At 42.1% G+C, this 13,191-nt stretch overlaps 1 protein-coding gene across 3 annotated transcripts in view; it reads right to left on the bottom strand.

The window, feature by feature from the left end:
* The window catches only part of LOC135401309 (EH domain-binding protein 1-like), a 35,633-nt gene extending 22,803 nt beyond the window's left edge, over positions 1–12,830 (bottom strand). For 2 of the 3 annotated variants that reach the window (XM_064633629.1, XM_064633630.1), the window contains exons 1-12: positions 12,665–12,830; positions 10,195–10,342; positions 9,065–9,122; positions 8,839–8,988; positions 8,030–8,211; positions 5,612–5,784; positions 5,435–5,519; positions 4,727–4,820; positions 3,157–3,351; positions 2,819–3,078; positions 1,915–2,150; positions 340–653 (exon numbers count right to left, since the gene is read on the bottom strand). In XM_064633629.1, the coding sequence (XP_064489699.1) occupies positions 340–653; positions 1,915–2,150; positions 2,819–3,078; positions 3,157–3,351; positions 4,727–4,820; positions 5,435–5,519; positions 5,612–5,784; positions 8,030–8,211; positions 8,839–8,988; positions 9,065–9,122; positions 10,195–10,298 (1,851 nt within the window). In that variant the 5' untranslated portion in view covers positions 10,299–10,342; positions 12,665–12,830. The remainder of the gene's footprint in view (positions 1–339; positions 654–1,914; positions 2,151–2,818; positions 3,079–3,156; positions 3,352–4,726; positions 4,821–5,434; positions 5,520–5,611; positions 5,785–8,029; positions 8,212–8,838; positions 8,989–9,064; positions 9,123–10,194; positions 10,343–12,664) is intronic. The other variant, XM_064633628.1, reaches the window with a different exon arrangement.
* Between the last annotated feature and the right edge of the window lie 361 nt (positions 12,831–13,191).

The raw sequence follows: 13,191 nt of genomic DNA, 5'->3' as shown, positions 1-13,191 counted from the left end.
ACTAGTTTCTCACAAAATATGCGACTGGCCCTTACTTCTGGCACTCTGGATAAACGGTACAGTGAACTTTTATTCTACAATAATGCCCGATTTCTCCCCGAACTCAGTCTAATGGTAATTTTTCTGCCTGAATTTGCATAAATTTTCTACATCAATTTAATGACCCGATTTCTACATCCCAGACCTTGGAAAAATATAAAACCCGAAAACTTCAGGGTCTATGTATACTACAATGCGTTTGTGACGCAGTGAGGCAATTCTATCAATGCGTCACAACCCCTTCAAATCTTCATGAAAACATTTTGATGGCATACATGCAGGTCAAGATGAATTTGTCACCTTTCTGGGGTCAATGAGAGAACCCGGGAAGCCATTTGGCACAGAGGTACTCCGCCCAGAATGCGTAGGGGAGAGATCAATGACTCTGAGTGTTGTCTTTACAGGACTCTCTTCTCGGCTGGATGGCTGCTTGTCTGGGGTGCGATTCGTGGGCTGTTCTCCCGTGGGTGTGGAAGAATCTTCAGCGATCGATTTTACTCTTTCGTCGGGACTACGCAGGGGGGAAACTTCACCAGAGGAAACCTTTGCTTTGTCAGAGGCTGAATCTGTCCTCTCAACGCTTCTTTGCTTTCCCAGTGCTTTCTTATGTCTTGCTGGAATGCAAAACGAGGTGACATATTAGCTAATGCCTTTCAGATTCACACTTCCAGTGTCTCTAAATCAGCTGGACTTGAGCCCCCTCACTGTGTCAAAAATTGCGTGGTCCACGGGCAAATCCAGCCCACCAACGCTCGGCCCTAAAAGCACTTCTAAACTTTTTGGACACCGTAGGACTACGGTCCTCACCGTGAGACGGTTCATTATTCCATTTCACCCCTGTATCGCCCCTGGCAATGAAACTCCCCAATCATCATCATTAAAATAAAGCTGTTGTTGTTGCCACTGGTCATTCCAGTGCAGAAAAGCTTGCACTGGCTTGAGTATGTATATTAGGCTGGTCATTTCAGTGCAACGCGTGTCGCGTTTTATTGGTCATTCCAGAACGACCTACACTGATGAGTGCTACACCAGTGTAGCTCTCACTGCGCCAAAAATAGCAGCGGTGTAGATCGGAACATGAGCTCCATTTCAAGTCTGCTGTCTCCATACCCTCTTTTCACTGGTATTCCATACCGTAAACAAAAATGATTTGCGGGGAATTGCTTATTCCTCTGAAAATGTAGGTTCTTATATATAATATTGGCTATATATATAAACCTAGTATATAGGTTTGTTCGTGTAGGCATGATGGATGACGTGGAGTGGATGAGGAACTCCGAAATGGTTCCGGTTTTCTTTTTCCCAATAAACACTTGCACCGCCTGGCAACTTTGGCTGGACAAAGCCAGTGTAAGCTATACTGACGTAATATTTCTACATGGAACTCGCACTGGCACACTATACTTAGAGCCTAAAGTTTTCGGGAAATATTTTTTTTCTAAATTCGGGGGGTAAAAACCAGGTAAATAAACATGTGCACTAAATTCATGTGAATTCGGGTCAAAAAACTTCCAGTATGTTAAATTCGGGGTGAAATCGGGCTCAGTTACTTAAACTAACTGTAGTGGTTTGGTACAAATGGTGATGTAACTGAATTTTTCTGCCAAAGAAGTAAATTAATGCATTCCTACAGACATCGCAGTGAGGGCAATTTGCCAGGTAAAAATCGGGTTTCACCCTAAAGAGGCAACCTTCAATTCGGGGTGCAAATTCGGGGAACAATCGGGTAAAACCTAAAACTTCAGGCACTAACTATACTGTGCCGCACGAAAACCAGCACTGGAATGTACCAATAGTTGCATCGTATATGTTAGCCCACTTGAAGATACAGTGAACGTTACTGGAGGGTTTCGACACAAAATGGTGATGCCGTACCAATTTTTCCCTTGTCCTCTTCTTCATCGGAATCAAATGGATTCATGAGCTGCTGCCGCGTCATCAAGCTCGACTTAGACTGAGGAGGCTCAGATGATGATTTTACCATGGGTGCATTAGTTTTTCGAGAGTCTTTCAAAGACTGTGCCAAACGCTTTGGGAAGCCCAATATTGTCTTCTTTGTATGTTCAGGAAATGATGGTGAAGGTGTTGTTGGTGAGTCCTCTTTTACAGCTCTGAACAGAGATAATAATAATAGAATGAATGGATGAATGTTACAGAGTTGAAGGAGTTACTGCAATAGTATATATAGGATCAAAAGTTACTGGGAAATTCTGTTTTCAAAATTAGGGTTGCAAAACTCAAAATTCATATAGGTCCAAATAGAACTATGACAAATCTTGATGATATGTGGCAAAGCTACTAGCATGAACTATGACAACTACAGCACTCTACACGTCTTCGTAACTGCTCTCTCTCTCTTTCTCTCTGCTCCATGCACATCTACCAGCTCAACAAGTTCCTGATCACCAATCGTTGCAGTATCAGTGGGTCACATTGTTTTTTCAGGGAACCTTTCAATCAACTTTTCAGGGAATCCCTTGCTTCCCTATAAAAAAAATGCATGTTTACACTCTAGAGCAGCATTTGATTGTACATGGCAACGCTTTCTCATATGAGAAAGATCTTGTTATGAATATTGGGCTTTTTCAAAATACTGCCAAAATCCTTTACAACGAAACTCATGGGACTGCGAAAGAAATTTGTAGTAAAGGTCACTTCGTTAAAGAGGTTGTCCCTAAAAAATTTGTTGTAGTGGTATTTTCGTTAAAAAGCCGTTCGCTCTAAAGAAGTTTGACTACATTTTTGTTCCACCCCTATAGTCTAGACATGATGTACTCACTTTTGTTGAGTTGGGCTATGGGGCACTGTCATGGAAGTGGGAAGTGTTGAGTCAACAACATCTGGTGCTGCTGGCATTGTGTAAGTGGAGTCAGCAGTGGTGTGACCAATATGTTGAACCATCATGACCTGGCCAGTCAAATGGCTTCTCAACTGATGCAGGTAAGTCATTACAACCAACTTGTCTGGCACTGTTAGGAGCACCATGTCAGCAGGGTCAATGAGTCGAGGAACTCCCAAGGATGCAGCAGCATCAAAAGCCTATAATGTGTGAAAACATCTCAAGGGCATGGCCACCACAAAGATGGCGGAATGTTACAAAAGTTTATCATCTAATACCTTTTTACAATTTCCTTTGATGTCATGCGGAGAAAGCGAGTTGAAATCGACGAGTTCAGGGTAAAAATGATGAATGACAGCGCAAAATGCCATTCCATTGCGCCAGGAGGTGGTCATATTTGTGACCTTCAGGCCTGCATAGCCGCTTGTCACTTCTTGGCACCATGTCAAGAGGTCTTCGGGGCTAGATTCTCTCTGGTGTGGAAACACAATGGACACAAAGTGATTCCTACAGCCGACAACACTGTTGGAGATATGGGCATACTTGCTTTCTGTGGGAATTTAGCAATGTGAAAACTACGGTCTTGAAACAAATTTAAAAATCAGAAACATTTCCAAACACAGTCAAAAAATTACTTATGCCGTGGCACCATAAACGCAAAACTGTGGTTCTAAATTAAAATCGAGCAATGGTGATGAGTGAACGTATAGCATGTTCTCAAATTGTGTGTGATGTACACTTTATGTGCTGTACAACACAGCAGTGCCATCTTGCAATCTATTGCCATCTTGCAATCAAAACACAGTGCAATCTATTTCCGTGGACATTTTGTAACACGCTATGCAAGTCGATCAGCTGTCTGCACAGCCAACACCACCTAGATAGAGAAAAGCCTGCTTGCTCGTCGACGTGATGTAACAACTGAGGGTCAGCCAATCGGGATCGTGTTTTCAACGGCCGTATCCAATCACGAGCGTGCTTTCAGATGTCGTCTGTGGGTAGTGATTGAACGTCCCCGCGTACTAAATGGGAAAACTTTAAAATAAAGTGCAAAACGGTCCCATATCTTTCTCAAGACTGATTTTCTGGAAAGTGTGTCGCACTTTCTGTCTATAGATTCAAGTCTACAGGTTCTCAGTTAGGTCCAATCATGTGTGTTCTTGAATTTGCAGAACGGTGAATAGCAGTAGCAGACGAATTCTGACTTTATATGTCCACGTAGCAGAGGTGGGAGAGGAGGCAATAGGCAGGCCTCCTGTATCTAGGTGGCGTTGGCACAGCTCCGAAGTTTCCCTCTTTCACCTATTTCCCATGGAACAACCTCATTGGTCCCTCTCCCAGATGAGGGGGACAACATTTCGAGGTGAGGTCCACATGGTTTCTTCCGTGGACCCATGCTGGGTCAACGAACACGCCCTCATTGCTGCCTTGTGAGCGGACAGACTTGGTCATGTGGTCTCTACAAATTTTACTCTCTCCCTCGCACAGAGATAAACTGTTTTAGCATATTCACTGAATGTGTGTGCGAGCTTCACCTGATTTCATCAAATTATGTTCAGAAGAAACCAATTTAAAGTGCAATAGCTCACAGGTGATGGATTGATTTCCAATTCACTATGTTGCCAGCATGCTCAAAGTTTAAACCTTCAATAAGCAAAGATGAAAACGAGTAACTACAGTGCAGAACACAATTTCCCCCCACATTGATCAGAACGTACTCAGGAGTAGCCATCCTCGGAGTTGGCACAGCTTTGAGTTACTCTGTAGAGCATCAAGTTAATCTAGTCATCAACAGCTTTATGTCTGTTTCACTTTCACAACACTGTACGTGTTCACAAGCTGACTCACCTCAGCTTCCTGTTCCTCTTTTGCATCTGTTTCATCATTCCCTTCATCAGCATCCTGCCCTTTGTCACAATTCATGTCCTCTTCAAAGGGGTTACTGCAAAGGAGTTAAGACGTCAAAAACAATAACTCCACTCGAAGATGCAAAAAATGCATTGAATCAACACAATGGAAGCACTAGAACCCGCTGGATAGGAACATGAGGGTCAAATATGTATAGACCATGAAGTTTTCGGGTTTTATATTTTTCCAAATTCGGGGGGTAGAAATCGGGTCAATAAACTGATGTAGAAAATTCATGCAAATTCGGGCAGAAAAATTACCATCACACTGAGTTCGGGGAGAAATCGGGCATTATTGTGGAATAAATGTTCACTGTACCGTTTATCCAGAGTGCCAGAAGTAAGGGGCAGTCGCATATTTTGTGAGAAACTAGTATGTCGATGCCTTGAGGTGCCTAGCCTAGGTGCAGTTTTGCAGGTAGAAATCGGGCTTAACCCTAGATACGTCAACCTCATTTCAGGGTGCAAATTCGGGGAAGAATCGGGTAAAACCCTAAAACTTCAGGCTCTAAATATGTACACAGTGTACAACGCGTGAGAGCACACTGTGTCTGTTTTGTTGCATACTTGCTACGCATTTTACTTTTATTGCTGTCACCGCGTCTTTTTTAACAACCTGGGACTCTAATCCTTCATCGAACCAACGTACCTCGATGGCACTGCAGGGTTAGTTGTTGAGTCAGAGTTATTCAATTCATTCGATGGTGAGCGTCGTTCAACTTGTTTTCTTGCAGCTGCAATAGGACAATTAGAGGGTAATGTTGCTCAAACCGGTCAAACAAATTTCCCAAAGTGTAACTGCGGGGTGACTTTGAACTCCCCTCACCCAACGGGGATGGAGGAATGGAGCCATTTGTGGCAAGTGTTCCGCAACGCACTGCCAGTTCCGAAATTCGAAGGGCAGCATCTTCGTCCTCCAGGTCATCCAGGTTTCCCACATCATGATCAACAGGAGCTTGAAGACTCATTAAACTGGCCACGCTCTGCATGTCTTCATCTCTGAAATGTCAGAGATGATTAACTCGAAATTCCCTCAACACAGGTGTTACTAAAATGGCGAAGCACAGTTTTCCCGAAAAATTTTAGCTGGTCAATGTGTGCTTTATGTAGAAAACAAAGAGTTGTAGCTGGAAGTATTCAAGGGCAGAAAAATATCTCGGGAAACAGTATGTGTCTGTCAAATATATTAAAAAGAACACAGAGCTGAAGCAAAGTAAGCACACACACACCCTTTGTATATAAAGCATGCACTGCCACCAGCCCATGACACGCATGACATGCACTGACAGACACCCATGAATCCAAAGTATACATATTCAATGTATGCTACTCAATTCAATTCAATTTATTTACGTCCCAAAATCCCTGCAGAGGGCGTTACATGGGTGGAGTGGGGTTATAATAGGCGTAAGGATATAGGATAAGGATGCTATATAGAAGGCTTCTCTCACCCAACGCTACTGAAAAGTTAATTAGCGAGTGTTCAGTTATTATAGTTATTAATAGAGATGGGACGAATCCAGAATTTTGCGAATCCGAATCCAAGGAAGGTTCTGCGAATCCACGAATCTTTCGAATCCTTTCTTTAAAAACAGTTGAAAAAGCTAAGAAAAAAAAAACTTCTACTGAAAAGTGTCTTGAAGCAGGATACATTTGTTTAATGAAAAAAAAAAAAAAAAAACAAAAATCAAAAACAAAAACAAAACATAATAGATCAGTTTCGGGAGAAAATATACCCACATACAGTCGAGCCCGTTTATTACTATCTTCGATCGAACTGCTGGTTCCCGTCAGCTCTCCCACTGAACTACATGTAAACAAAACATCGATATAACGATCGCCGCCAAAGCGCTTGCTCGCATATAGCGATCGGAATTCTCCCAGCGGCCGGTAAAACGAGTGAAAATTAGAAAGCAAGATCGCAGCATTTCACTGAAAACAAATTACATTGGCATTTTCAAGAGCTTTCGCCTCCGCGCGCGCTAAAGTGAGAACGCAGTGCGTTTAACCGCGCATAACTGCCGGGGACTAGATGCGTGCGTTGCAAGGCACGTGACTTCGAAAGGGTGGAAGGGGATCGCGCGAAGTAGAGAACGTTATTCCCTCTCCACATCATTCTCTCGTCTTCAAACTTTTTTGCTTGTTTTGCTGCGTGCTTGCTACGATAGCGTCCGCGGTTCCGAGATGCTTTTTTGACGAGGAGAAACGCGTGGCTCGACCCGAGGTTGCATGCGCTCTACGGGTTTCGTACTGGTGCAAAACCGCGTTGTGAAGTACCGCGGCTTCGGAAACGTGTAGGCAGACAGTTGCGTGTCGCCACCCAAACACGCGTCGACGGATTACCCGTGGCGGAGGCGCATTCTGATGGACCACGCAGTCCCGACCGTGAAAACAGTGATAACTACGGCATCGGATGACGAGCAATGGACAAGGACGTCGATCTCAAAAGGTGCGGCGCTTCACGCGATATCGGCGGTTATGTTATCAAAAGCTTTCGACACACAGCTGCGTCAATTTAGAGCTAGATAAAATGCTTCTGCGCACACAACAAACGCGCATGTTCAGCGGCGTTCTACTTGTGGCGATCTACCCCGTTTACGCGAACCTGAGCGACAATTTCTCGAAAGCTCGTTTTTAACAATACTCTGATATAACGATCAGTTTTCGCGTTCCCGCCAATATCGTTATAAACGGGCTCGACTGTAGTACGTTCATTTAACATATTGTTCATCGACAACAAGAAATACGTAAATTCCCGAGTCTGGATTATTTCCATAAAGCTAAAGCAACAATCAAAAGCAAAACCCGTACTACTTTTAAACGTGTAATGTAACAGTTCCTGCATGAACTATTTCAGTCCAGAGCAATGTAAAAAAAAAAGAAACAAGAGAACACCCTCGGTCAATGAGGCCTTCGGCAGACTTTGGAGGCGCCAATTTGAAAAAGAAAGGAACAAACGTGGTTGGTGGATTTGAAAGATTCGATTCGCCGTTTGGGCACTAGGATTGGGCAGGGATTTGCGAATCTCGAATCCCTGCCTACGATTCGTGGATTTGCGGATTCGGTTGGTACATCCCTAGTTATTAACTAATTAGTATTCACAGACTAAACTTCTTGAAGTGGGTTTCAGCAAGAAGCAACATCATGTAAGAGTCCTCTGGAAGCAATGAAACTCTTTCTGCTTCCATAACCTCGTTTGAACCCCCCCCCCCCCCCAAGACCTGAAAGGAGTACGGCAACTTACGTGGCCTTTCCTTCACAGAGTAATGAACAGGACACAGTAAGTGTCAGCCGTGCATCTGTGCACTTGACAGAGAGTGGCTTGAACTCTAGCATCACGTCAGATTGTACCTTGGACATGTTGACGAACTCCGCCAAGTTGAGCGGTGCCACTGCAACATGACGTCTCCTCCCAGTAGGTGAAATCTGCCACGGATACAAGGCCTCTTAGTTATCCTGAATTGATGATCGTTAGTCTCATTCACAATCAATTAATTGATATATCCTACACTAGACTGTAAAATTGCTCAATATCTTTGCTGGTACGTGAAGAATGAAAATTAAAACCTAGAGAGGAAGTTCTATACTGAAATCAAATTAAAGCTAACGTTACAACTATTATTAAACTTATTAAACCATTCTAACTCTTATTACAGCTCCTATTAAACTATATTAAGACTTTGGAAAGTTTCTTTCTAGAGATAGGTCTCTATGCAGCATGTGTCTTGACACATGTTGTACGTTCTTCTAATGACATTATTGTTGTCAACATTACATGCCAATGCTTGACGATAGGAAAAGTGAGTGCATGAAAACAATTACATATTCTAATGCTCACTAGACCGCATTCATAGTTTACCCTTGAAAGTGCACTAACGCACCGCATGCAAAAGCTGCAAAGTCAAAGAATACTCGTTACTAGACCTCTCACCCGTGAATGTGTCTCTAAAACAGGAAAAATTTAATGTCCACTAGACTTCATTGTACTGACAACATCATTACAAATGGGCTTATTGTCGGGACTTACTATACAACAATATCTCTTGGACTTACATCCTCGAGAACGAAGTTCCATTCCTTGGGTTCAAATTCTGTGCGCGTTGTATCCTTGAAGAGGGTGACAACGGTTTCGACATTTTCTGGCACAGGCCAAACCACCCGTCCCTTGTAGGGATCTCGAATCGTTGGCTCCCACGATCGTGGCTGCAATGTGTTAAACGATTTGCAATAGTTAGAAATCCACTTTTACAAATCAGTGATTTCAGAAAGCATACAGTACCTGAGACGCTATACGGCGGTTTCTCCGAGTCCATATGATGGAAATTTTGTTTGGGTGCCTGCACGGAAATTTTTAATATTGAATACTTTCACGACTGAATTTTAATCGGTACCATCTACCTGCATGACACTGCTCAGACATGGAACACGTGTAAACAAAAGCAATATAGTCTGTAAAAGCAAGAAGTTCAAGAGACATGCAACAGCAACCAGAAGCATGTATTTGAACCCTCAACCATGGTACTAATGGTTGGGCAGCTTCAAAGTTAGGTCACCGAGACTGTTCAAAGATTTTTTTTTTTTTGATTGGGTGTTAGCGCCGCGAAGCAACAGTGGCTATGAGCGGCGTACAGATGTGGACGGATGGAGAGAGGACAGCAGGAAAGAGCGGGGGACAGGGGGATTAGTATGCGTCCTGGGCCGACACTGTTCAAAGAGGAGAAAAGCAAACATAAAATGGCGTACTACGAAAAATATGTTCTATCTGTCCTTTCTGTCAGATTGCTGACGTAATAGGAACTAGACAAAAAGACGTATTCTAATTTATCACCACTCATTTTTTACGTTTGCTATGTTTGTATATTCTAGTTGCAAGACTATGCAACCTGCCTGTCGAAATAAGACCTGGCCCGAAGATTTTGACAACGAAAAAATGGCAAGGAAGCAAGCGAGCTGGTGAAGATGATGCATGATGTAAAACTCCCGAGACTAGGGAACACGAAGGGACAGACACAAACATGAAGATTTGTTCCGAAGATTTGTTGAAGATTTTGTTCCGAGGACTTCCGAGGACGAGGGCGTATTTAAAAATATTTTTGTTCGCGCAAGACTTCCATCTAAGAAAGAAGATCGGGCACAAGTAGGAAGGGCGGGAATTTCAAGTAATGCTTGTGCCTGTTTCTTAATACATTCAAGAATGATGGGGCCTAACTAGTCTTATGGCACTATGCTTCTTTCCTCTCTCCAACCTGATCTAGTGGGGCATTTCCTTTATTTTATTTTATTTTTAACTATAAATACACACTAGAAAATAAATACAAATAAATAAAATAAATAAAAATACATAAAAATAACTATAAATACAACTGTACGATGAGACCATGAACACAAAGATATAAATGTGGGACCTACCATTTTTTAGATCCCACAATGACAAGTTCCTGGTAGGAGACCGTGAAGTGAAATTTTGCTGCCTGCTTGTTGACCCTTTGCAGCCGCTTCCACACGGAAGTCATCTTTCTCCCTACGTCCCTCTTTGGGCAGCACTTCTCGATTTTTCCTGTGACATTGAGATTTATCGGACAATATAAAGTAACCAGCCGAACGGCATCCCGAGTGGCACAGAAACGTTGGCACTTCCATGAGACGAAGCTGACTTTACAGCGTGCAACTAGATGAGTCCTGCTTTCGTACTCGTACATCTTCTGTGACGTGCAAAAAAGCTTGAAGTTCCAAATAAGTACAATTTCGTATGCCACGCTAGTGGATATAATTTTTCAAATGGAGCCACATATAATGAGAAGACCCTGTCATGTTCTCTATCGCTTCACTCTAGCTCATAAGTCACCTGTTTATCTACTGACAGACAGCAAAAAAAAGAAGCTATCTGATAAACTTGAAAATGAAATATTCCTAAGATAGTAAGCAGTTTGACCAAGAAAAATTCAGCCGCAACCACAGCATAGTGCTGCTGTGTCAACGTCTCCTTTCATAACTGTGCTAGAATTAAAAGGACTTACAAGCTTTATGCTTGAAATATTTTCCCTAAATATCCGGCAGTACTAAAATATGCAATTCAATCTATGAGAATGACACTGTCAAATATGAAACTTATATTCACTGCAGCAAGTCTGTTGCATGGCTTTCTGTTTGGTTTCCTGACCTAAGGTTTGTACATGCTCTCCTCTCCCATATCTGAGAAGAGAGGGACAGAGAAGTGCAATAGGAAAAAGGTTGTATCCAATTAAGACTATCAAGGAGAGTGGAAACAAAGAGTTCTTTGTGAACCTTTCACCTCTCCATGGCATTAGCAAATTAAGAAGAACGTATGAGGAACTTTTTAAGAACAAACAAATTATTTGGTGTTGTGCCAGGAAGTGTGACAGTGATGCAATGCAGAAGTCTTAGTGTACCATATATGTTCCTGAGCTCCAAACATGGAATATTGTTTTTTGTTTCTTTCACTGTATTGCAGTACATAGATGAAATTTTGGAATCTCTCATAGGACTGAAACAAAGTTCAGCATTCTTAGACATTTTTGAAGTGTCCTTCATGCCTTTGTTTTTTTCTTTTCATCTGTTTTCGCTGTACTCTTAGTGGAAATTTCTGCGACTAGATTTGTCAGACGATGCCGAAGGGATAAAGCGGTTGGGAACGAAAACTCGGTATTTCTTAGAAAAAATTTTGTTGACACAGATTTGCAAAAGCTTCAGCTGATGTAGAGGATTCCTCAAAAGCACTCATCACTCTGTCATCTTAAAACTGATTAATAACTATAATGAAAACGAAAAGATACAAAATGAGTTGCAATCTTGAACTTTGATACTTTTTTGTTTTTCTTTGACTCGCCCATACGAAAAGTTATATAAAACACACACAAGAAGTTTGCAAGAAGATACAAAAATCTAGGAAGGTGGTACATAAATTAGAGAGTTACGTTTTTGTCATTTTGTTGTTTTAGCATCCTCATGCAGTCACACAAGAGCAGAACAAAAACATGCATTCCTTATTCCACGCTACATGAAGTAGACTGTGTGGAGCACTATCTGTTTGCCTTTTAGAATGGTTACTCCACAGCTCCCTGAAAAGCATTTTCAGCACAGATATCCATGTGCCAACTTCAGTAAAATTTGTGATGGAGTGACAAGTTTCTAATCATCCTCGAATCACTTCAAAGGTACACGAGAACACAGACGGGTTGATAGGTTTTTTTTTTATCTGATGATGACGAAATAAACTTAATATCACTTTAATTGCGATTTGTGGACAGAATCTCACGAAAGTGAGGTGGAAAGGTACAATGTGCTTTAACGGGACGATCAATTGCATGCAATCGATATGAGATCACGATTCTGTGCGCGTCCAAGCAACGGAACCGGCCTCGGAATCATGTGAATCGTTCATTCTGAAACCGGACAAGGAAAGGGCATGAAAGTGATATGTACTACCTCACAACACAAGTATGCTAGTGATTGACGCGCCCATTTAAAGCCCCCGACCTTTGCCAGAAAGGTGCCTTCAGGCTTCGCAATTAACCTACGTTGTTTTTCACTGTGCTTTCTAGGCAAACAAAATTGTTAAGATGCCACCGAATCGTTGATTCATTATTTCTTTTAACTGGCCAAAGCGTTTGCTTGGTGCCATCTCTTGTACTTTGTATAACGAAACAGGATTTATACTGTGTGAAGCGTCAAGAAACTCTCTGTCAGCGCAGAACATGAATGTTGCTGACGCAAGGAACATGCAGGACAATTAGATTTCGCGGAATTGCTTGCCATAGCTATAAGATTGCGTAAATCGTCGTCCGTGTTTACATCAGATTTCAAGAGATCACAAATGTCTCATGCACGCAGTAGTCGCTGTTAAGGACCTTGCACTTACTTTATTGTTCATCGTATATTGGTCATCGTAGTATCAACACACAAAACAGAAATTTTGTAGCACTTGTAACGTTACACTATCGCCAGACCCACAGATGAACCATGAACTGCTTGACGATTCTCGGCGTAGACCGTAGAGGCAAAAATATTACGCAACTAGACATAGACATGCCCAATGCCCACCACATTCTTCCCACGCTTATTACTGTGGTGTCGCCACAAGTAATCTTCATTCTGAATGATGTTCACACGGGAGTTCGTCAGTATGTTATCATGCTAAACATGACACAGAAGCCTTTAAACACATAACAAATAGCAAACAAAAAGCAAGTTCATATACCTTTAGCAGTGAGGTTATGTACCCAAGGACTTAATTTTTTCTGTATTGTCATATGCGTGCTAAAACTAAAAGGTCAATGTTCTCCGTGAATAACACGTTGAAGCTTCATGTTTGGTCAAAACTAAAATAATTATAAGCTGTACTTGTGAAAGTAGCAATTATTTTGGGGCACAAATGCAATACCGCCT

Source organism: Ornithodoros turicata, chromosome 7, assembly GCF_037126465.1.
Source record: "Ornithodoros turicata isolate Travis chromosome 7, ASM3712646v1, whole genome shotgun sequence".
Classification (NCBI taxonomy): domain Eukaryota; kingdom Metazoa; phylum Arthropoda; class Arachnida; order Ixodida; family Argasidae; genus Ornithodoros; species Ornithodoros turicata.
This window is presented reverse-complemented; position numbering and strand designations above follow the sequence as displayed.